The 22,506-nt window shown below is 34.6% G+C and overlaps 2 protein-coding genes across 4 annotated transcripts in view; both read right to left on the minus strand.

Moving 5' to 3' along the window:
* Positions 1-7,059: 7,059 nt before the first annotated feature.
* Positions 7,060-8,575, minus strand: LOC111381811 (mitotic spindle checkpoint protein MAD1-like). The gene is made up of 3 exons (XM_023005644.1): positions 8,158-8,575; positions 7,391-7,429; positions 7,060-7,294 (listed from the first exon to the last, which is right to left on the minus strand). The coding sequence occupies exons 1-3, from the start codon at positions 8,431-8,433 to the stop codon at positions 7,205-7,207; spliced, it is 405 nt and encodes a 134-aa protein (XP_022861412.1). The 5' UTR covers positions 8,434-8,575; the 3' UTR covers positions 7,060-7,204.
* Positions 8,576-9,153: 578 nt separating this feature from the next.
* LOC111381807 (mitotic spindle checkpoint protein MAD1) overlaps positions 9,154-22,506 on the minus strand; it is a 21,900-nt gene continuing 8,547 nt past the window's right edge. The window contains exons 2-15 of one of the 3 annotated variants that reach the window (XM_023005639.1): positions 18,760-18,920; positions 17,759-17,956; positions 17,584-17,676; positions 16,479-16,595; positions 15,637-15,884; positions 14,727-14,898; positions 14,221-14,331; positions 13,930-14,133; positions 13,160-13,322; positions 11,588-11,678; positions 11,424-11,493; positions 10,250-10,378; positions 9,484-9,522; positions 9,154-9,387 (exon numbers count right to left, since the gene is read on the minus strand). In XM_023005639.1, coding sequence (XP_022861407.1) covers positions 9,298-9,387; positions 9,484-9,522; positions 10,250-10,378; positions 11,424-11,493; positions 11,588-11,678; positions 13,160-13,322; positions 13,930-14,133; positions 14,221-14,331; positions 14,727-14,898; positions 15,637-15,884; positions 16,479-16,595; positions 17,584-17,676; positions 17,759-17,956; positions 18,760-18,920 — 1,886 coding nt within the window. In that variant the 3' untranslated portion in view covers positions 9,154-9,297. The remainder of the gene's footprint in view (positions 9,388-9,483; positions 9,523-10,249; positions 10,379-11,423; positions 11,494-11,587; positions 11,679-13,159; positions 13,323-13,929; positions 14,134-14,220; positions 14,332-14,726; positions 14,899-15,636; positions 15,885-16,478; positions 16,596-17,583; positions 17,677-17,758; positions 17,957-18,759; positions 18,921-22,506) is intronic. The other 2 variants (XM_023005638.1, XM_023005637.1) reach the window with 2 other exon arrangements.

The following is a 22,506-nucleotide window of genomic DNA, read 5'->3' on the forward strand; positions in this document are numbered from 1 at the left end:
TTAGTTTAGAATAACCTTTAGCACAACATAACCGATTACTCAATCCCAATTCTCAAATCACCCTAAAATTTAAATAAAAGTAAAAGTAAAAGTAAAAATAAAAATAGTATAAAATTGAGATAGTAAATAGGACGGAAGATTGCCTCATTTCGTCCTGCCTCGCTCGACCCTTCCTTAAGCAAGGGACGAGGGCCTTTGCCTTCCCAAGCTATATCCAATAAAAGTTGGCAAAGTTCGTGGGGCTTGGAAATCATTGCCATGTGGTCAGCATCTTTTATTTCTTTCACTATTGCTGCTCCAGAGTTTTTAATTTGCCAGCGTTGGTACTCTACTTTTAAGGCTTTATCTTCATTGGGCATGATGTAGGCATGCTTTACAGATCCATACGTTTCATTGGAAAATGCACTCTTCTTTGACAAATCATCCCAAAAATTAGAGATTGGCCTCATCAATGCTTTTGCTAACGCCGCATCCTACCATAATGGATTGAAATCACTTGTTGGTCACTCAATGTAAAGAAGTATTTCACTTCGATTACTCAGCTTTTCCTTTGTTGTAAATTCGTATTAAACTTTAATTTCTATATTTTTATTTAAGGCATTTACTTTGCTAAGTTAATGGAAATTTAACTTGAAAAACCTTGTAGTGCACTGTTTTATAAATGTTATTTTGATTGAAAAAAAAAAAAAAAAAAAAAAAAAAAAAAAAACTAATTCTTTCTATCTCTAAGATTTTTTTTCAGATAAGATAACTTATTATATGGTTCAGAAGCAGAAAAATGAAAATGGCTGGAATAGTATTTTTTTAAAAAAATAAGTGGTTGAAAAAGAAAGAAAAAAATTTCGATTTACATGTAATGTTATTTTATGAAAGATTGTGTGATTAAAAATAGAAAATAGAAAAATGAAATGTAATAGAATTTAATTTAATGATATTCAAACATGGGCTAAGTTTCAGCATTAACTTTTTCACGTGCTAGACTTTTGATAAAAACTAAATCAAAAGTCTTTTAAATATATAAATACAAATACATAATTACTTCTATTTTTGTTTTAGTTAAACTTTTAAATAAGTTGATTTAGTGTTAATGAATTTTCTCCACTTATTTATGATTTGTCCTTTTATCTTGTAGTTCTACGTTGCTAAACGAAGTCAAATTGGATACTTAAAAGTGACATTTTTATATTACGTTTTACTTTTTGAATATACTTTTCCAAAATTCAAAATTATCAACAGTTGTCGATGTTTGACTATGAGCAAGAGCCTCATCAGAAAAACACTCACATCATTAATCAATCTAAAATTCTTGCACCTCTCATTATTATGATTTGGACTAATAAATTTAGAGTATGGTTAATCGTATATGATCATCAAAATCGAAGTTGCTAACATACGTTTTGAGTTGCCTCGTCCATGGGGTTGAGCTGAATTTTCATTTATATGATAATTTACACGTTGATAGTAAAATTTGGGAGCGATCAAAGACAATAAATTCTGAACAAATCGAAAATAGTAAAGCTTAAGTGCGTGATATTTTAAAATTAAAATTTTTGTGGGACATATAACAATTACTATTAATAAATTTAGGTCGATGGCATAAATAATTTTTTCTTATTCAAATCGAGTCATTACAAGATTTACTAAGATATAAAAAACAAAGAGACATTTGGAAAGTCGAACGAAATGTCAACAAAGATTCATGTTAGCTTGGTTGGTGATTTCATGGTTTCAATGAAACACGTTGACTCTTAAACAAGTTCTTGACCTTTCTATTCTAGATTAATTGAATATGTCGGGAATACTTTTGTACACATTAATGAAGATTATGAAGAAGGTATGACTACTGTCATAAATTCACACAATCTTCTTCAAGTATCGAATATGAAAGTTATCAAGAGTAGAAAAGACACTTCACTCGACGCACGAAGTTAAGGCACGTTAAGTGAAAACTTTTGATTCTATTCCCGTCTTTGGACAGGATAAGTTTTATTTTTATATTTAGGCATTATGTTTAAAGTTTGTGACTACTAAAACTTGAAATACAAAAATATTCTCAAAAGCATCAAATGTAGTCTCAAACAACTGAACCTTAGCTGATTCTAAGAGCTACATTGTATGTAGTGGGATTAATGGAGAATCTTGAAAGTATATCACTAAGATTTTCGGTTGCGAATTTGAAATGACATAAATTCCCACCACATAAACATCAAGAATTGACATATAGATGGAACATCATGAATAATACTAAGGCCCCATTTGGATTCTATAAAAATTGAGTGTTGCTATGAGTACATGAATTATTTAACATAATTTATACAAAAATTCAAAACACACACATACACGGGGTGGGTTGTGTATTTTTTTTCCAATATAATACTCACATGGGCCCCACCCCATGTAAGTATCTTGTTTTTCTTCTGTATGAATAATCCTGTACGTGCAGAATTATTGATAAAAATTAAATTATTTATATATAAAGAATAGATAGAAGTTGATGAATTGTATGCTAAAAATTGATAAAAATTGTGGATTTCATAAAATGTGTGGTTGAAAATGAATTTGAGAAAAAATAAATTTTAGAGTATGGAGGCCAAAAAGGAGCTAAATTATGTTGTTGTTTTAAGCTAACGTAAGAATTTAGTCATATTAGTTTAATCAAAACGAAATCTTAACGTGTGGAAAGGAAAAATCACAAATACATTGTCATTTTATATGTAAATTATTAGTTCAAGAATCACTAAAAAGAGCTAAAAAATATTAATGTAATCGAAAAGATAACTTCTAAGATAAAGTGTATAACCATTATTCGAAGATTTTAAAGTTCGCCTCCATGAGTTCACCCGAGCACAAATATATAGTCGAAGATTAGACAAATGACACATTAGAAACGAAGCAATATGTTTAATTGTATGATGAAGAACATTGGCATTTATGTACTTCCGTTAGCAAATAATCTAAAATTGAGACTCATTAGAGTTGAGAAACAAGGTCGATCACCTAATCTATAAGACATATTTCAAGAAGGGAATGTGAGAGCCGTTCCGAGTATTTATGAAGGGAAGTTAAGAGTGCACTTTGCGAAGCTTCTTTTAAATAAAGAGAGGCAAACGACAATGTCGACTATATATACACATACACCTCGCTTGCGCTTACTTGGTTTGGTAACAGATCAAAGAGACACCAGTGGAAGCTGACTTAGTAGCGAATAAAGTTCTCATAATATGAAACATATTCAAATTATTTACGTTTATTTTACGTTTTACATTTTTGTTTTGTTAGGGTTGTTAGGACTTGTTTGGCATGACTTTTGAGTAGTCAAAAGGAGCTTTTGAAACGTAAAAGTTATTTTTAGATTCGTTTGATTAATTTTATAAAAGTGTTTCTTCTAATTAGAAGAGTTGATTGATATGATTTTCTCTAAAGTTCTTCCGAAAGATGAAGCACTTTTAAAAATTTATTTTCAAACATCAATTAAAGTAACTTATTCAGAAAATTTTATAAAAAGCAAAAGTAAAAGTCCTATCAAATCAACCCTTGAAACGTTTTGTTTTTTAAGACTATTTAAACTTTTGTATTCTTATTTTGCAGGACACATCTTCATTATTAGAACTTTATCTCATTTTCCGTTTCTCTGTCCTTTCTTTTTTCTCGCTCTTGCTTTCTTCTTGTTAAGATTAACGTGATATCGTAGCGCCAATCAATATGAATATTGTGTTTTATAAAATAAAGAATAAAAATATTGATATTATTCGCAACTCTTGATTCGGACGGCAGTGAATCACGAAATGTTGGTGATCTTCTCTATCTAATGAATGAAGGGTCCGCTTTAAATTATCCGTCCTACACCCACCTCGAGTATATGCTTCAACAGAACTCAATATGGGTAGATGAAAAACCTCTGGTAAAATGTCCGCCCATTAAATACTTGCATGTCAACCATAAAATAAGAAGAGAAATGCTACTTATTGATTTACAGAATGTCAAATGACAAGATTTTATTAAATTTTAGAGAAAAAATAAAGTTATGACACCGACCTAGCAAGCCTACAAAACGACGTAGGGATATTGTGGTTGCACGAGTCTCCATTATGTATTAACCAAAAAGTCAAAATATTATCGTTCATTGAATATTGGAAAGCTCTAGTCCTAACAAATGTCCACTAAATAATTTGCATTACGGCTAGCAAAATCAAGTAATCAATCTTCTCTATTTGAGAGGTCTTGAAACTACTTGAACAAGTCAACAAAAATCTTTTGGTATGATTTGGTCAAAATACTAGACTCTATCAAATCAAAAATGCAATTGTTGTTAATTATTCTTCTTCTTTTTTTTCATGTATATTTTTTTTTTATGCGTGACATATAGCCGTTACGTGTGTGGCTCAAGCCTTGCCACATTAGCAATTCTTGAAAATTTGCTGTCACGCTTTATTCACAAATTAGTCATACCAACTTCGGGATCAGTGGGTTGGGTTCTTTTACACTGTCAGCCACACTAAACTTTCTAATCTAATTAGAAAAGGGGAAACCCTCGAGTCAAAGCATGACTTCATTTAAAAGTTAATCTTTTACAAAAATAAGTTGACATCGTGTGGATCCTAAAAGTTATAATTTAAACGGTTCGATTTGATTTTAAACAATTCTTAATTTCTTGTGAAACTAACATAAAATGCATGACACAGAATTGTTTGAAAAAATCCTCCAAAGACCTATAGTAATTTGTTATTTTAAATAGAGATTTAATGTTTAAAAAGTCCCATAATTCATCAAATTTCTCACATAATACACCATAAAGTGTGTGAAACAAATAAAAGTAAAAAAAAAAAATGGATTATTTGATATGGGCGCACTATGCATGATTCGAATTGATTTGCGTAAACATAGGACCTTTTCTAGTGGCTTTATGTTTCCACTGTCCTATGCCCCCCTTGCTTTCACCTTTCAATTACCAATCGGAATTAAGTCAACGCTCTCTCCCTCCAAATTCAATTCACTCTTGCTTTCTTCTTGTTAAGATTAACGTGATATCGTAGCGCCAATCAATATGAATATTGTGTTTTATAATATAAAGAATAAAAATATTGATATTATTTACAACTCTTGATTCGGACGGCTGTGAATCACGAAATGTTGGTGATCTTCTCTATCTAATGAATGGAGAGTCCGTTTTAAATTATCCGTCCTACACCCACCTCGAGTATATGCTTCAACGGAACTCAATATGAGTAGATGAAAAACCTCTGGTAAAATGTCCGCCCATTAAATACTTGCATGTCAACCATAAAATAAGAAGAGAAATGCTAATGTACAAACTGTTTTTACTTATTGATTTACAGAATGTCAAATGACAAGATTTTATTAAATTTTAGACAAAAAAATAAAGTTATAACACCGACCTAGCAAGCCTACAAAACGACGTAGGGATATTATGGTTGCACGAGTCTCCACTACGTATTAACCAAAAAGTCAAAATATTATCGTTCATTGAATATTGGAAAGCTCTAGTCCTAACAAATGTCCACTAAATAATTTGCATTACGGCTAGCAAAATCAAGTAATCAATCTTCTCTATTTGAGAGGTCTTGAAACTACTTGAACAAGTCAACAAAAATCTTTTGGTATGATTTGGTCAAAATACTAGACTCTATCAAATCAAAAATGCAATTGTTGTTAATTATTCTTCTTCTTTTTTTTTTCATGTATTTTTTTTTTATGCGTGACATATAGCCGTTACGTGTGTGGCTCAAGCCTTGCCACATTAGCAATTCTTGAAAATTTGCTGTCACGCTTTATTCACAAATTAGTCATACCAACTTCGGGATCAGTGGGTTGGGTTCTTTTACACTGTCAGCCACACTAAACTTTCTAATCTAATTAGAAAAGGGGAAACCCTCGAGTCAAAGCATGACTTCATTTAAAAGTTAATCTTTTACAAAAATAAGTTGACATCGTGTGGATCCTAAAAGTTATAATTTAAACGGTTCGATTTGATTTTAAACAATTCTTAATTTCTTGTGAAACTAACATAAAATGCATGACACAGAATTGTTTGAAAAAATCCTCCAAAGACCTATAGTAATTTGTTATTTTAAATAGAGATTTAATGTTTAAAAAGTCCCATAATTCATCAAATTTCTCACATAATACACCATAAAGTGTGTGAAACAAATAAAAGTAAAAAAAAAATGGATTATTTGATATGGGCGCACTATGCATGATTCGAATTGATTTGCGTAAACATAGGACCTTTTCTAGTGGCTTTATGTTTCCACTGTCCTATGCCCCCCTTGCTTTCACCTTTCAATTACCAATCGGAATTAAGTCAACGCTCTCTCCCTCCAAATTCAATGCTTCCTCCAATTAGGGTTCCCATCAGCTTCTTCTTGATTAAACGTGACAAGTTCTCAAGTGGTGTCACACTAAATATATAACATATCTCGATTTATACCCCCCAAAAAAAAAAAAAAAATTTGATAACACCGTATTGGCATTGCACTAACACTAAAATCGAGCGAAGGACATTTATTGATGCAAAGCATACGTATCATTGCATGAAATTGTTGTGCGGACCCAAGGGTACAAAGTCTACAATGACCCCAAATTAGAAACACACTACTATAATTGCTCGTTTCTTATCCTAAGTTTGTAATTTGGTTTTTGATGCAGCAAGTAGGGAAAAACAATTCTTAATTGTTGGTACCAAAAATAAAGCAGCTGATTCAATAGCATGGGCTACAATAACTGCCCAGCAAAAACAAACTGAAAATCCACCACTTATTTACCTTTTCATATCAAGTATTTACGGAAATTCAGGATGATTTTAAACCAATTTGTTACTTGTCAAAATAAATTAACAGAAATATGCCAAAAGCGTATAGTGAATTGAATGCCCCATGAAATTGTGTCAAATGGTGAACCAATTAGTCAAATTTCATGATATATATAATTCATAAATATTTACAGTGGCAAAAAAAAAAAATCACCAACAAAGAAAAATTAAAAAGCCAGTGCTTCATGATATATATAATTCATAAATATTTACAGTAGCAAAAAAAAAATCACCAACAAAGAAAAATAAAAAAGTCAGTACATTCATACATGTTTATAGAATTGAAGAATACGCACACGCACACACGACAAAGAAGAAGAAAGAAAAGAAACAACCTTGGGGTGTTTGGAAATCAATAATATTTGTTGCTATATTTTAAGAGAGGGTCCGCTTATTGAAAGATTCGACTGTCAGGTTGGCTGTGAAAGCCGGAATTGAATTCATCTTTCGGATAAATACTTCAACCTGCAAAAACATCACTCCATCATGCCCTGCATAGGAATAATTTGGTGCACAGCAGAAAAAGAAAATAGCACATTGCAAAAACGAGTCAGCTCAAACCTGCCGAGATAACTCAGGATGTGAGGCATACTCATTTGCCTACATCAAAAAAGAAGGGAAAGAAGAAAAATTCACTTAGTTCAAACTGTACATAGATTGATATGTAAGTGCCTCAAGTGCAAGGCATAACTAATAGAAACTTTCAATTAACTAATGTTACAAGTGGAGATATTGGTAATTTCTCTTTACTAAGCATTGTTAATTAACTTATGTTAAGCAACAATGACATAAAACATACATTAGATGTCGAATCATTAAATTCCTGGTACCAACCATGAACTTATTTACTAATTAATTAATGTGTCAGTGTATGGTAAATTATTATTTTTTTATTTTAAGAAAAGAGACATGTCCATTCTCCACCTCATAGATCACTAAATTACAACCATTATTACCATCAATTGTTGTCATTTAATATTACTTACGCAAGAGCTTCCCCAAACCAGAAATGCTTACATTTCTATTTGATATTTTCCCACTGACATCGGAATACATTTGCCAAATCTAAAGGTTTGACACTGTACAAGATGTGAAAAAAAATCACATTTTTCCTGATGCCCAAAACTCAAAAAAGTGGCATTAACTATTACTTCAGGAATAAACCAATGAAGAAGACAGTGAGTCAGCAACCCAGAAACAAGATCCAAAGAAACTGTGCCAAGTAAAAGAGAGGTATACACTATTGAGGGAAGAAATTTTTATAAGGGACTAAAAAAATCCTTCTTCAACAGAGAGGAGGAGAAAAAGATCAAGTTAATCAAGCTTACCAAAAAGTTCATGTTCCCTGATTCATATTCAAATTCAAGCTTTTCATTGTCGCTTTGTGCGTAGATCGAATGAAGGGTAAAGCGAGTAACTGGAATTCCATCCGAGCGTTGGTGGTCATCCATAACAATCTGGCAAAGTATTTCGAAGATCACTTCAACAGACTTCAGAATTATGAGCAAAAAATTTGGTCCAGAAGGCATGCAAAAAGGATATTGGCTGGTTATATTGGTATAGAGACAAGATACACAATAAAATAAACCCGTCATGTTTACCATAACTCAGTTGCACCAAATCCCCACTGCAAATACTTTAGCAGTAGTAGTTGGTCTTTGAATTTTCGCTAATAGACCGATGAGTCTACTCATCTTTCTACAGAAAAAAGTGTAGTTTCCATAACAAAGATGAAGGTCATTCGAAGAATACTGTAAATTCACTTGGCCATGTCTTGTCCTCCAAACAAAAAAAAAAGAAAAAAAAAAAGAAAAAAAGATTGATAACACTATATTGGCGTTGCACTAACACTAAAATCGAGCGAAGGACATTTATTGATGCAAAGCATACGTATCATTGCATGAAATTGTTGTGCGGACCCAAGGGTACAAAGTCTACAATGACCCCAAATTAGAAACACACTACTATAATTGCTCGTTTCTTATCCTAAGTTTGTAATTTGGTTTTTGATGCAGCAAGTAGGGAAAAACAATTCTTAATTGTTAGTACCGAAAATAAAAGAGCTGATTCAATAGCATGGGCTACAATAACTGCCCAGCAAAAACTGAAAATCCACCACTTATTTACCTTTTCATATCAAGTATTTACGGAAATTCGGGATGATTTTAAACCAACTTGTTACTTGTCAAAATAAATTAACAGAAACATGCCAAAAGCGTATAGTGAATTGAATGCCCTATGAAATTGTGTCAAATGGTGAGCCAATTAGTCAAATTTCATGATATATATAATTCATAAATATTTACAGTAGCAAAAAAAAAATCACCAACAAAGAAAAATAAAAAAGTCAGTACATTCATACATGTTTATAGAATTGAAGAATACGCACACGCACACACGACAAAGAAGAAGAAAGAAAAGAAACAACCTTGGGGTGTTTGGAAATCAATAATATTTGTTGCTATATTTTAAGAGAGGGTCCGCTTATTGAAAGATTCGACTGTCAGGTTGGCTGTGAAAGCCGGAATTGAATTCATCTTTCGGATAAATACTTCAACCTGCAAAAACATCACTCCATCATGCCCTGCATAGGAATAATTTGGTGCACAGCAGAAAAAGAAAATAGCACATTGCAAAAACGAGTCAGCTCAAACCTGCCGAGATAACTCAGGATGTGAGGCATACTCATTTGCCTACATCAAAAAAGAAGGGAAAGAAGAAAAATTCACTTAGTTCAAACTGTACATAGATTGATATGTAAGTGCCTCAAGTGCAAGGCATAACTAATAGAAACTTTCAATTAACTAATGTTACAAGTGGAGATATTGGTAATTTCTCTTTACTAAGCATTGTTAATTAACTTATGTTAAGCAACAATGACATAAAACATACATTAGATGTCGAATCATTAAATTCCTGGTACCAACCATGAACTTATTTACTAATTAATTAATGTGTCAGTGTATGGTAAATTATTATTTTTGTATTTAAGAAAAGAGACATGTCCATTCTCCACCTCATAGATCACTAAATTACAACCATTATTACCATCAATTGTTGTCATTTAATATTACTTACGCAAGAGCTTCCCCAAACCAGAAATGCTTACATTTCTATTTGATATTTTCCCACTGACATCGGAATACATTTGCCAAATCTAAAGGTTTGACACTGTACAAGATGTGAAAAAAAATCACATTTTTCCTGATGCCCAAAACTCAAAAAAGTGGCATTAACTATTACTTCAGGAATAAACCAATGAAGAAGACAGTGAGTCAGCAACCCAGAAACAAGATCCAAAGAAACTGTGCCAAGTAAAAGAGAGGTATACACTATTGAGGGAAGAAATTTTTATAAGGGACTAAAAAAATCCTTCTTCAACAGAGAGGAGGAGAAAAAGATCAAGTTAATCAAGCTTACCAAAAAGTTCATGTTCCCTGATTCATATTCAAATTCAAGCTTTTCATTGTCGCTTTGTGCGTAGATCGAATGAAGGGTAAAGCGAGTAACTGGAATTCCATCCGAGCGTTGGTGGTCATCCATAACAATCTGGCAAAGTATTTCGAAGATCACTTCAACAGACTTCAGAATTATGAGCAAAAAATTTGGTCCAGAAGGCATGCAAAAAGGATATTGGCTGGTTATATTGGTATAGAGACAAGATACACAATAAAATAAACCCGTCATGTTTACCATAACTCAGTTGCACCAAATCCCCACTGCAAATACTTTAGCAGTAGTAGTTGGTCTTTGAATTTTCGCTAATAGACCGATGAGTCTACTCATCTTTCTACAGAAAAAAGTGTAGTTTCCATAACAAAGATGAAGGTCATTCGAAGAATACTGTAAATTCACTTGGCCATGTCTTGTTCGGCATATAATTTGACAGATATAAAACGGATCAGAGAATGCTAGTAAAGTGAACAGGGCAGTTTCTAGTGTGATCCAAATCCTACACACTTCATTCCTAAATTTCTTATTATTAACTTGCAATATTATATTTCAGTATCTTTATTTAATCAATATAAAATGTGAATCCTGAGCCAATATCTTTTTCTTGTTTGGAGTTCTAAACATAGCCAAGAATCTCTCTCTCTCTCTCTCTCTTTTCTCTCTCTCTCTCTCTCTCTGCAATTGAGTGGAGAGATAAAGGGAATTCAAGGATTGAAATTTCAAATACATCCAATGATTTACGCTATTTATTATCTCAACCTTGTGATTATAACAACAAAAGAACAGTAGCAGTCCTTGACGCTCATTAAAGAAAGTCAACCGCATTTAGTGGACAAGTGTAAAATGTAAATTGTACAAGAAATGGGAAAATGCAAACGACAGAAAACCGCGGGGGATGTCAAAAACAAGCATGATGATAGGCTGGCTGCAGAATGAAAATGTAGAAACCCAACTGATAGCTGTTTTTTACATGGAACCGATTCTTTGATTATGTAATGGGGCAGCTTTCTCCGATTTGACTAGGAAGATGTACCTTTGTCACTGTTTTCATGTAAACTTGGCTATTGCCCGTGAGGAGCCAAAATACTAATACTAGTAACTGTAGTTTGAGAACCAAAATGAAAGTTCTAGCATGACATACCTTGTAACCAAAAAGTTCACAGCACGCCCTTCTAAAAACTGAGATTCTGTCAGCAAAAACTGTTTTATATCTGTTTCATCAAATACTCAAGACTCTTTATTTTATGCAGAAGAGCTAGATGTAAATGCTACAGCAAATATTAAACAATTTTATTTAACATTCACCTCTCCTCCCGTTTTTCAAGTGTTGCAATTTGCTCTTTCAACTGCTTGATATTTCCAGCAATGTAGGAGTCAACCAGTGTGCCAGCATCAGCTAAAGTGAAATAACCAATTAGGGCATGTCAAAAATCATGATTAGAGGGGGCAAAAAAAAAAAAAAGGAAGAAGAAGACAGAGCCAGTGAATGAAGTAAATAGTATATTTTTAATGAATATGAAGGCAATGTGCAAATGTAGAAGAGCAAATATAAAGCCTGATAAAGAATATATTTTATTTGCACAAGGATCTTAGCTCTATTTAGAAAGGTAAAGCCATATCCCATTTCTGTGTCTTCGCTGCCAAGTGCTAGCCTTCTATGCCAAGGAATTCAGCACCAGTTGGACAGTATACTTATAATAGCTTCCATCTACTACCCTAATGAAACGTTGACTAGATATCCACAAGACTATTGAGACCTCAAATGAGAAGTTTGCAAGAATTAACGCTTATGCCGAAATAAATAAAAAATTATGATTTATTAAAACCAATGAACAATAGAAAATAAAAAATGAACATTGCTTAAATTTATGTATCGAATATTATGGGCTACTTGAGCATCAACCTCATAGTGATGACCTAGGTAGCACCGACACTGACGCGCTGACACAATTTTTTTAGAAAAAGTACCAACACGACACATGCCTACACTTTGCTTAAAATAATACTTTTTTTATATTATAAAATAAATTCATTTTTGTTAATCCTATCATGTCAACAACGTAACGATGTGTCAACAACGTATCTCGTCCCATGTCGGCAATGTAACTCCCAACATGCCAGCAATGTGTTGACGACGTGTCCAACGGTACAAAATCAAAAAATAATTTGGGCATGCCACCTCGACTCGATACCTATTTTACATCACCATGGGAGAGTATTTATCGTCAATTCTAAAGAAAGTCGTTTTGGCATCCAGAGAGCCAAGGTTTAGTCCACTCTGTCTTGTAGTGCCAAAAAAGGGGGATTAAATCAGGGCACTGTCCTAATTAAATACTGCCACACTCAAGTATGCAAATACGGAAGATGCTTATGTTGGCTCTTCAGCTATACTTCTGCAGAAGTCTCTTCTTATGTCAAATGCAATTTCACCTAGTTGACATAAAAAGTTCTAGAATTAAGAGCTCCAGGTGCAGTATACCTTTTTAAGTTTTTGTACATGTCCTCCAGGAAAGAAGGGGAAGAACAATATCCATGACAAGTTAAACAGCCGTTCACAAAACTCATGCCAATAACTTGGAGATTAAAATTGTCCCAAGTGCTATTGAGATAAAGAGGCGACACAGCAAACCCACATCCACACCCAACCCAAACCCGAAGGATCCCCAAGCCCAAGTTCGGGGAGTTCCATTTAATGATGTATTAGAACGGTGCACAAGTAATACATGCACCTCCAATTTGTTTGTATAGCAGTTCTTTACCATGAGGTATTAACTGTGACTAAGATAGAGAATTGTACTAGTGACAAAGACGAGAGAGAGGTGTGAAGGATGAACCAAAGTTTCAAGAGGCTGACGATCTAACAGTTAATTAACTTACATGACTGCTTTTTAAGGTCTTCAACAGCCTGCAATTTCTCCTTCGTCTTCTGCAACTCATTTTGCAGAGCCTCTATTGTTTGTTTTGCCTCATTCTCAACTGCTAGGGTATTAACCATCCGCAGAACTTTCGTATTTGCAGAAGAAAAATCACCATGTCCCAGCTGCACAAGGGGAAAAATAATAAGAATAAAAAAAGTAAAAAAAGGATTGTGCATCCAAAGAGATGATTTCAGTAAAAAATTTCATGCTTCTGGCCTCTTTATTTATGACACTCACTTTCTAGTTCTCAAAGATCAATGTTCATTGTAATAAACATTTCAAAACTTGACAAGTTTTCTCAAATTCCATACCCACCATTAACAATAATTCCATCATAGAACACATTACTTGAGATAGCCAGAATTCTAATGGGATTTAAGCTATCAGCCATAAGATGTCAAGGCACATATAGTCGTGCCCATACTCAAAAAAATTCAAGCTTTTACTAAATTATGTTTTTTGAGCCTGCTATCTGAGTTCTCTTTTTGTCGCACAAAGAGATATCTAATACTAATACCCCTCATCACAGACTAATTTGGGACTTCTCTTTGTTCACTGTTTCGTTATCTATTTCCTGTGTGTACCATGAAATACGAATAGTAATAGCATTTGTACCAACTTTTGGATATAAAAAAGTATCAAAGTTGTGTAAAGCACAAGAATATTACCTATGGCATAGCTAGCAAAAACCAAAAAATACTTCTGCCTTGTATGTATTGTAGAACCAACCTTGGATTCCAATAAAGCTATCTCAGAACGGAGGCGATCATCTTCTCTCTCTAACATCTTTATTCGTCTTGCTTCATTATTTAACCTCTCATTTAGCAATTTTATTTCATCGAGTTGACATCTATTAGTCTCCCTTTGTTCAGATAAGTTATTTTCTAGTTCCCTGATAACGCTTTCCTTCTTGGCAAGAGAGGATTCTAGCTGCTGTCAATATAACAGAAATCATGAGCACAGATGAACTGGAAAAATTCAGTGAAAATACTAAATAAAGAAACAATGACACCTCATTACCTGAACAATAGTTCCACTAACTAGTTCCTTTCTGTCATCAAGACTGTTGCACCCTTTCATTTCATCAACAGCATGCTTCAAGCTATCTCTTTCCTCTGTAAGTGATGCAATCTACAAAAAAGAACCAGTTCAAATATAAAAATTGTAGGAGGACCAAACTAAAGGTTGGAGAAGCTTAAATATAAACTGCATTGCTTCAATTGCTTCTATAATCTTAAGGAGAGAACAGCAAATTAGAAATCATGACCTCCAGCAAAACTTATAAACGAACCAGTAGCCCCATATTCAAATGTATAAACTCATGAAGTTCATCAAACATTTTATTCAATTATTCACTAAGCAGACTTCAGTCAGAAAGAAGTTGAAAAAAAATAAACAAATAAATAAATAAATAATCATTAATGTCATCAAGCACTTTGGCAAGGTCATCAGGCTAATAGTATAACTCAATGATGGACCAAATGGTGACAGATTGTCATCACATCAGATGGATAAAATTCACTAACCATCAATTTTAGCCTTTTAATTTCCGATTTGGATAATTCCATTCTCTCTTTTGCTAGAGCAGCCTCAGTTTCTGCACTTTCTTTATCAAGCAATGTGGTATCAAGAGCAACTTCTACTCGTTTCAAACGTGCCTGGGCCTCACCCACTTTCATCATGCTATCATACAACTCTCTGCATGAGCCAACAAAGAAGTTAATAGAGCCCGTAAAGATAGACTATATAAATCATTCTATGCAATTCAACCCCCCCCCCCCCCCCCCCCCCNAAAACAAATAACAGGGAATTAAGCTAATAATAAACCAATACTCATTTCCAAGGAACAACATTATCGAAGAAGTAAAATGGGGTTGATCATATTTGCATACTCACACCTATTTGCATATGAGAAGATGAAATTATATTGGTTACATGAAGCGCTGATTTTCTTTGAAAATTATTTATGAATGTAACTCGTTGTAGTTGGTAATTTGCAGCAAAATGAGAAGCATGGATGTTAAAGAACAGAATTTATTCCTCAAGATTATCTTTTACTTGTAGAAACTTAGGGATGTCAAACGGGTCGAGTGGCCGTTAAAGCGAGCAGGGGTGGGAACAAACGAGCCAAGCAAGGCTTGGCTTGTTGGGCTCGCGAGCGGCTTGTGGGCCAAAAGTTCACAAGCTCGTAAAAATTGTGAAGAAAAGTTTGAAAATTAAAAAATAAATAAATAAATAAATAATAATAATAATAATAAAAATATATATATATATATATTATTGAGCTCGTGGACTGGCTAGGCTCAGCCCGACCCACGAGCTCGTCCCTTGAGCACGAGCCGAGCTCATATATTTAAGGGCCGAGCCGGCATTGCCATCTCTATAGAAACTCTAGTCGACGGCAGAAATGAAGTAAAATATGACCAGGTTATATACTTCTGTAAAGCTGCAAATTTGAGCGGTATATCATCAGCATGTGACACGCCAGGAATGTCTTTAATCATTGATTTCCATGTGGACAAGTCATCCTCCAAATTCTTCACAGTTAGCTGGATGTCTGCTAAATTGTGTAGATCTGACTCCGTCCTTTCTCTGCGACCCTTTTCCTCTAGTAACTGCTCTTTCAACAAGTCAATTTTTTCATGAGAAGATATGATCTTTCTGGCTTCACGCACTTCACACTCCTGAAATATATTGAAAAAAGTTCAATTATAAAACTGGATGATTGGTTTACTCGGGAAAAAACCTATTGTAAAAAAACAGATCACTCTTCTGCCATGACTGATGTAAGAAAATGTGAGAGCTAGATAATTCTATGTAATAAAGGAGATCAGAACCAATGTGCTTAGGCCTGAAAATAAATCTATGTTGATGCTCTACAGTGAAGCACCCTGTAGTCAAAACAAATAATCTGGTAGCTGCAATGCTTAATACCATAACCCTACCACTTGACAACGTAGACTATTCTTTCAAAGCAAATGTACATCAATTCTGTTTCTAAATGGGTTACTATCTTCAGCAAAAAGTGATGGAGATTTATGTCTTTAGAAAATATAAAGTAAGTTATACTGTAGAACTTCAGGAGGTATTTGTACTGGTCCCCTTTGCCTCCATGTCCATCTTTCTTCTTCAACTTCAGGTTCCCAGAGGGGGACGGTTCAATATATATCCATGGTATTATATGTACTTTTTACAAGTTTGCTTTCTACCTGTAGCTTCCAGTAACCAAGAAATTAAGCAAAATATACAGGCTGAATGAATGAAAATATAAAACTCACATAGCTCCTTAGTTCTTCTTGCAAATGCTTCACCAACAAATCAGCATCCTTTGAAGGAGTCTCCAGAGATGTGAATCTTGAAAACCTTTTTTCCACCTCAAATTTCTCCCCCATGCACTAATGAGTAAAGACAATAGTGTCATTCTATAACAAATTAAATGATAAAGAGAGTTTAAATGCAGCAATGTGTAGTGTGACAAGAGAGACAATGGAAATTCATGCGTCAAATCAACGGACAAATTACTCTCCAATTCTAGATAATTTGACCTATCCAACATAAACACTGCTTTGAAACATTATTATTGTCATGTCACAATGCAATAAGCTAATCAGCTACACTTCACCAATATGGCCTCTACCATTTGCCAAATTACACTTACAGTTATTTCATATTGCAAAATGAAAATTTCAGGACAAATCTTATATCTTCATTGACCTTTATCTCATTTCTAATTTTGCAACCATACAAGTTAGGGGTTACCATGTAATAAATACCAAGCAGTGTTACCATCCAGTTAGTTATAAGATGAAAACACCATCAATATTACTCTAAGAGATGAACTTAAATGGGGGTAGGGGTACCTCGGACCCTTCCCCCCAACCTAAGTTTTACAATTCCGGTCATGCTTATAAAATGTATACACTTAGCAAATCTTTGCATTTTACATGTTAACTCCCAAAAGTTGTAGATTAACTCTACCTAATTCCTAAATGCAGGTAACTTAGACTCATCCTACAATAATTTCATCTTTTTAACTTAGACTCATCCTACAATAATTTCATCTTTTTAACTTAGACTCATCCTACAATAATTTCATCTTTTTAACTTAGACTCATCCTACAATAATTTCATCTTTTTAACTTAGACTCATCCTACAATAATTTCATCTTTTTAACTTAGACTCATCCTACAATAATTTCATCTTTTTGCAATCCTTGTGTGATATAAAAATAATAATAATAATAATAATAAATAAATAAAACCTGCATGCTGAAAGAAAAAGGAAAAATAGCCATGCGAGCTCAGTCATTAGAGTGGAATTCAGTTTACGATCAAATGAATAAGGTGAAAGTTTCCGAACTATGAATAAGTAAAGTAATTTACCTCATGCAGACGCTTCTTAAGTTCTTCCAGCTGCTGTTTCAACAGTGCTGACTCTTTCTCAGCATTTTTAGCTTTGCATTCCATTCTCTCAAGCTGGAGAGGAAGATGAAAAGTTTAGAATTTAACACGACAAAGAACGACTTTTTCCCCCCATTAAAAACATTGGGATACTGACATCTGCACTGATTCTGGTGATCGAAAGTTTTGATCCACTTCTCATTTGTGCAAGCTCATTCTCAAAACGACTCTTTTCCCTTTCCATGCTCTCTGATAGAGTATTTAGTTTTCCCTCTAAGCCGCTTGCTTTTTCTTCAGCGATGGCTGCAGATGACTCTGCCTTCTTGCGAAGATCCATCTCGGTTCGCAACTTTATCTAAAAAAATAAAAATAAAAAAGACGAACATTTACAACACGCCTTATTACAGAAGGAGAAATGGGTAAAATAACCCAAATTAACCAAAATAAATAAATGATGTCCAAAAACTCTTTATGGGAGAAAGGAAGAGGGACATATGAATGAAACAAGACATTCTCCAAAAGAAACAACTAACTGCTAGATGTCTGTCGTCTAACCAATAACACAAATAGGTTAACTTACGGTTTAGACCCCTAGAGATAAGATTTCAACATATTATTCTGAAGTCATCTGCCAGTTGTTTCACTAGCTTCATGATCACAACCAGAGATAGGTACACTTGGCCCCTGTTTGGTGGGGATTAAAATCAAATTTTGAGTAAATTTTGATAAAAGTTGATGAAATGTGTGGTTGAAAAGTTGTGGGTCTCAACCTTGAAAAGGTAGCTCAATGGTTAGGTCTTGGGTTCCCCAATGGTCACCAGTCCAAGTTTACTCAGGGCCACTGAGGTGAGTATCTGGCTGTAAATTTCAAGATCTCATAGGATTAGTCGAGATGCGCGTAAGTTAGTCCGAACACCTACGGTTATAAAATAATAATAAAAAAAGGTTGTGGATCCCATAAAATGTGATTAAAATTAGTTGTTGACTTTAATTTAGATTAAAATCTGAAATTTAATTTCTAACAAACAAGGGCTTGGTTGTAGTTACAACAAAAACATTGTTCCACAACACATCGTCTTCTCATATTTACGTGACATGAAAAGTTCCAAACAACACAATCACAATTCCATGAAATTAAAATAGAACAAATTCTTGCACCTCGAGTTCACTGTAGGATTGCATCTGTTTCTTAATTTGTTCTTGAGAAAAATCAACTTCCTTCCTGAGTTGCTGTTGAAGCATCTGTTCACGCCCTTTAGCAGCAGCAAGTTCTTGCTCTGCATTAAAGAATTGATCTCGAAATTTCTTTCTCTCAGCTTCTGAAAGGAGTAAAGCTCAGGTCACCATACAAGTTAGTGACTATGAAAAAGAAGAAATGCAAACATTTGAAAATCCATTAACCCTTGCAATATATCAAAAATCCTGCAGAGGCAATAATATTGCATAAACCAACTCGACGTCAAACCCAACCAAGAGGCTACATTCCTCCGACTATGGAAATTTAGACAAAAACTTTTCCATAAATTGTACTTAAAACAAACATGGCATCTTCGCAAAAGAATTAGAGCAAAAATCAAGTGACAGAAAGGAGTACCCAAGTAAATGATACTGCATACTTGGCAATAAGAAAAAACTGAAACCAAAATATGGCAACCAGTGAAGAAATATCGCAACCCATGATATAAATATAAGCATAATTTCCTAAAGAGGATGGATACATTAGATGAATATTAGGCAGAAGTTGGATATGGGCTAAGTACACAAGAAAGGTTAGACACAAAGCAATTTATAATCGGTTGTCTTCCTCAGAGGATTAGTATTCCCTTGAACTCCACCGTAATAGTTGTTGCTATAGAACAAGATTTGATTAAGATAAAAGACTAAGGAAATTATTCTGTCAACAGCTCTCAAGTGATTCAAGTCATTTTACTCAATGGTCTCCTCCGTTTTAATTCATGACATCATTCATCCTACTAACGAGTTGCAATATTTTAGTGCAATGTATTCACACCAATACCATCTTGAGTAGTTAGTTCAACCTAATAAAGCTAAAGGGTTAAAACATTGGAGGTCCCTGAAATTCTAGCGAAATTATATGTTGGTCACTTCATTTTGTTTTAAGTTGATCATAGAACTTATATTTGTTTTTAAGTTTTTTAAGTTGGTCACCATGTCCATGTCCATTAGTTTGACTAACAGAAATGTGACACGAAAGTCAAATTTAATTTGCCAACTAAGCTGCCACATCAGCTTTTTATCATTCAAATGGACAAAATGACCAATACTTAACTAACTTTTCAATGACCAACTTCAACTATTCAATAATTCAAACTAACAATTATGGACAAAATGACTAAATTGGAATGAATGTTTAAGTTCAACAACCAACTTTAAACAAAATGTAAATTCAGAGCCAACATGAAATTTTGCTAAAAGTTCAGCAACCACTAGTTTTTTTAATCCGATAGCTAAGACAGTGACAGAAGACACAATGCTGCAGAGCACTGTCAAAAGCAGCTCAACTGGGTTTTAAAATGTTAATGATAGTTTTGGCCTCTGGGCAACTACTAAGTGCACACAAAAGCAATCCTTGATCAAAACTGACAAGTAATGCAGTCTTCCAGCTCCAATAGAATGAAGAGAGTCAGCAATATAGAGCCAAACTAATTATCCCACTAATATCAATATGGATCCAATTATGGACGGATTCCCTAATTACAAATTCCCCTGTCCCCTCTCTTTTCCATTTCCTAGTTAAGCATGATAGAGGAGTGATTATTGTAATTGTAGCATAATTAGTGTAATGACTAGCGTAATTAGTGTAATGGCTAAGATTAAGCCTTGTAATTAGAAACACAGACAGTATATAATGCAAGTAACTCTTGTTTGGAGAGGCATTGAAAACCAAATCGAGTGTTATTGATATGGTATTAGAGCCTTCACTCTAAAAAGAAGACTTTCCTGGTATTTTTTTTGGGGTTGACTGTAAAGCTCAAAATCGGGTTTTTTTTTTTGGACTCACCTGGCGGATCACTTACTATGGTAGTCGTCGATTCTGTGCAGTCTATGTGAAGGAGTTGTTGGGGGTGAACTCGACGTGAATTCTGCCCATCTCTGTGTCGTCGACTCCGGCTAATTGTGTTGGAGAAACTTGTGGTTGGCGGCAATCACTCCTATTTCCAGTTTCGGTGGACGGGCTCCGACTTTTGCTGTCGGCGATAACTGTCTTAGGTTCGATCGGAGTTCTCTGGTGTCGAGAAGGAGGGACAGCGAATCGGCAGCCTCGGCTTCATTCCAGTCTTCCTTCGTGGTTGATTGTTAGGGCTTGGGTGAAGTATATTACCAATTGGACTTTATTTCTAATTGGGCCAAACCCGCTGGCTAAAGTGACTCTCTAATCGGGTATCTTTCTTGGGCCAAATTAAATTGGGCTCGAAGTATTGAACTTATTGCCACGAATTAATATCTGTTGGGCTTGTGTGCAATTTTTTTAATTATGTCTATTGGAAATTCAGAATTTTTTGGTGTGAAACTCACTGGAAAAAATTATTCTTCCTGGGAAGTTTAATTTCGTTTATTCGTTACTGGGAAGGAATTGTGGGGTCATATTGATGGAAGTGATTCTGCCCCCACGGATCCTAAAGAATTGGCAAATTTGAAAATTAAAGATGCTCAGATTATGACTTGGATTTTAGCATCTATTGACCCTATGATTGTTCTAAATCTAAGGCCGTACAAGACTGCTAAGAGTACGTGGGAATATTTGAAGAAAGTTTACCAGCACGACGATTTCAAATGGAGTCTGAAATTGTTAGTTATTCTCAAGTCAATAAATCCATTCAAGAGTATTATTCTGGGTTTCAAATCTTGTGGGCAAAATATACCGATATGATTTATTCCAAGGTGCCAGATGCTTCTCTTGGAGCAGTTCAAGAAGTACATGAGCAGAGCAAGAGAGATCAGTTCTTAATGAAGCTGCGGCCTGAGTTCGAGGCAGCTCGATCTAGTTTGATGAATCGTGATCCAACTCCTTTGGACGTGTGCTTTGGAGAGTTACTTGGGGAGGAACAACGTCTTGCTACACAGGCCAATAACCAACAAGACAAACCACCAATTAATGCAGTTGCCTATGCTGCTCAAGGAAAAGGTAGGGTTAGAGACATGCGAAAGGTCCAATGTTTTAGCTGCAAGGAATATGGACATATAATTGTCCACTGTCGAAATAAATATTGTAACTATTGCAAGAAATCAGGGCATACAATTAAAGAATGTACCACTCGTCCTCAGAATTGTCAGGCTAATGCATATCAGGCTACAGTTAGTACTTCCCCTGCTAGCAACTCATCTGTTCTTACTCCTGAGATGGTTCGGCAGATGATTATTTCGGCCTTCTCGTCTTTGGGCCTTCAAGGTAAGGGTTCTCTACCATCATCATCATGGCTTGTTGATTCTGGTGCATCGAATCATATGACTAGTTCTTTTGATACTCTTAGCAATATTCAAACATATAAGGGATCCTCATACATTCAAACTGCTAATGGAAGTCAATTACCTATTTATGCTGTTGGAGATATTAACTCCACTATGAAAGACGTTCTCGTATCTCCTGCACTTTCTACTAGTCTTATATCTGTTGGTCAGTTGGTTGATAATGACTGTGACGTTCGATTTTCTCGTGATGGCTGTATTGTGCAGGATCAGGTGTCGGGGAAGATACTCACGAAGGGGCCTAAAGTTGGTCGATTGTTTCCTCTGTTATTTTCCATTCCACCAGTCGGGGAGGATACTCACGTAGGGGCCTAAAGTTGGTCGATTGTTTCCTCTGTTATTTTCCATTCCACCAGTCGGGGAGGATACTCACGTAGGGGCCTAAAGTTGGTCGATTGTTTCCTCTGTTATTTTCCA

Source organism: Olea europaea, unplaced genomic scaffold, assembly GCF_002742605.1.
Source record: "Olea europaea var. sylvestris unplaced genomic scaffold, O_europaea_v1 scaffold2378, whole genome shotgun sequence".
NCBI classification, from domain to species: Eukaryota; Viridiplantae; Streptophyta; class Magnoliopsida; order Lamiales; family Oleaceae; genus Olea; species Olea europaea.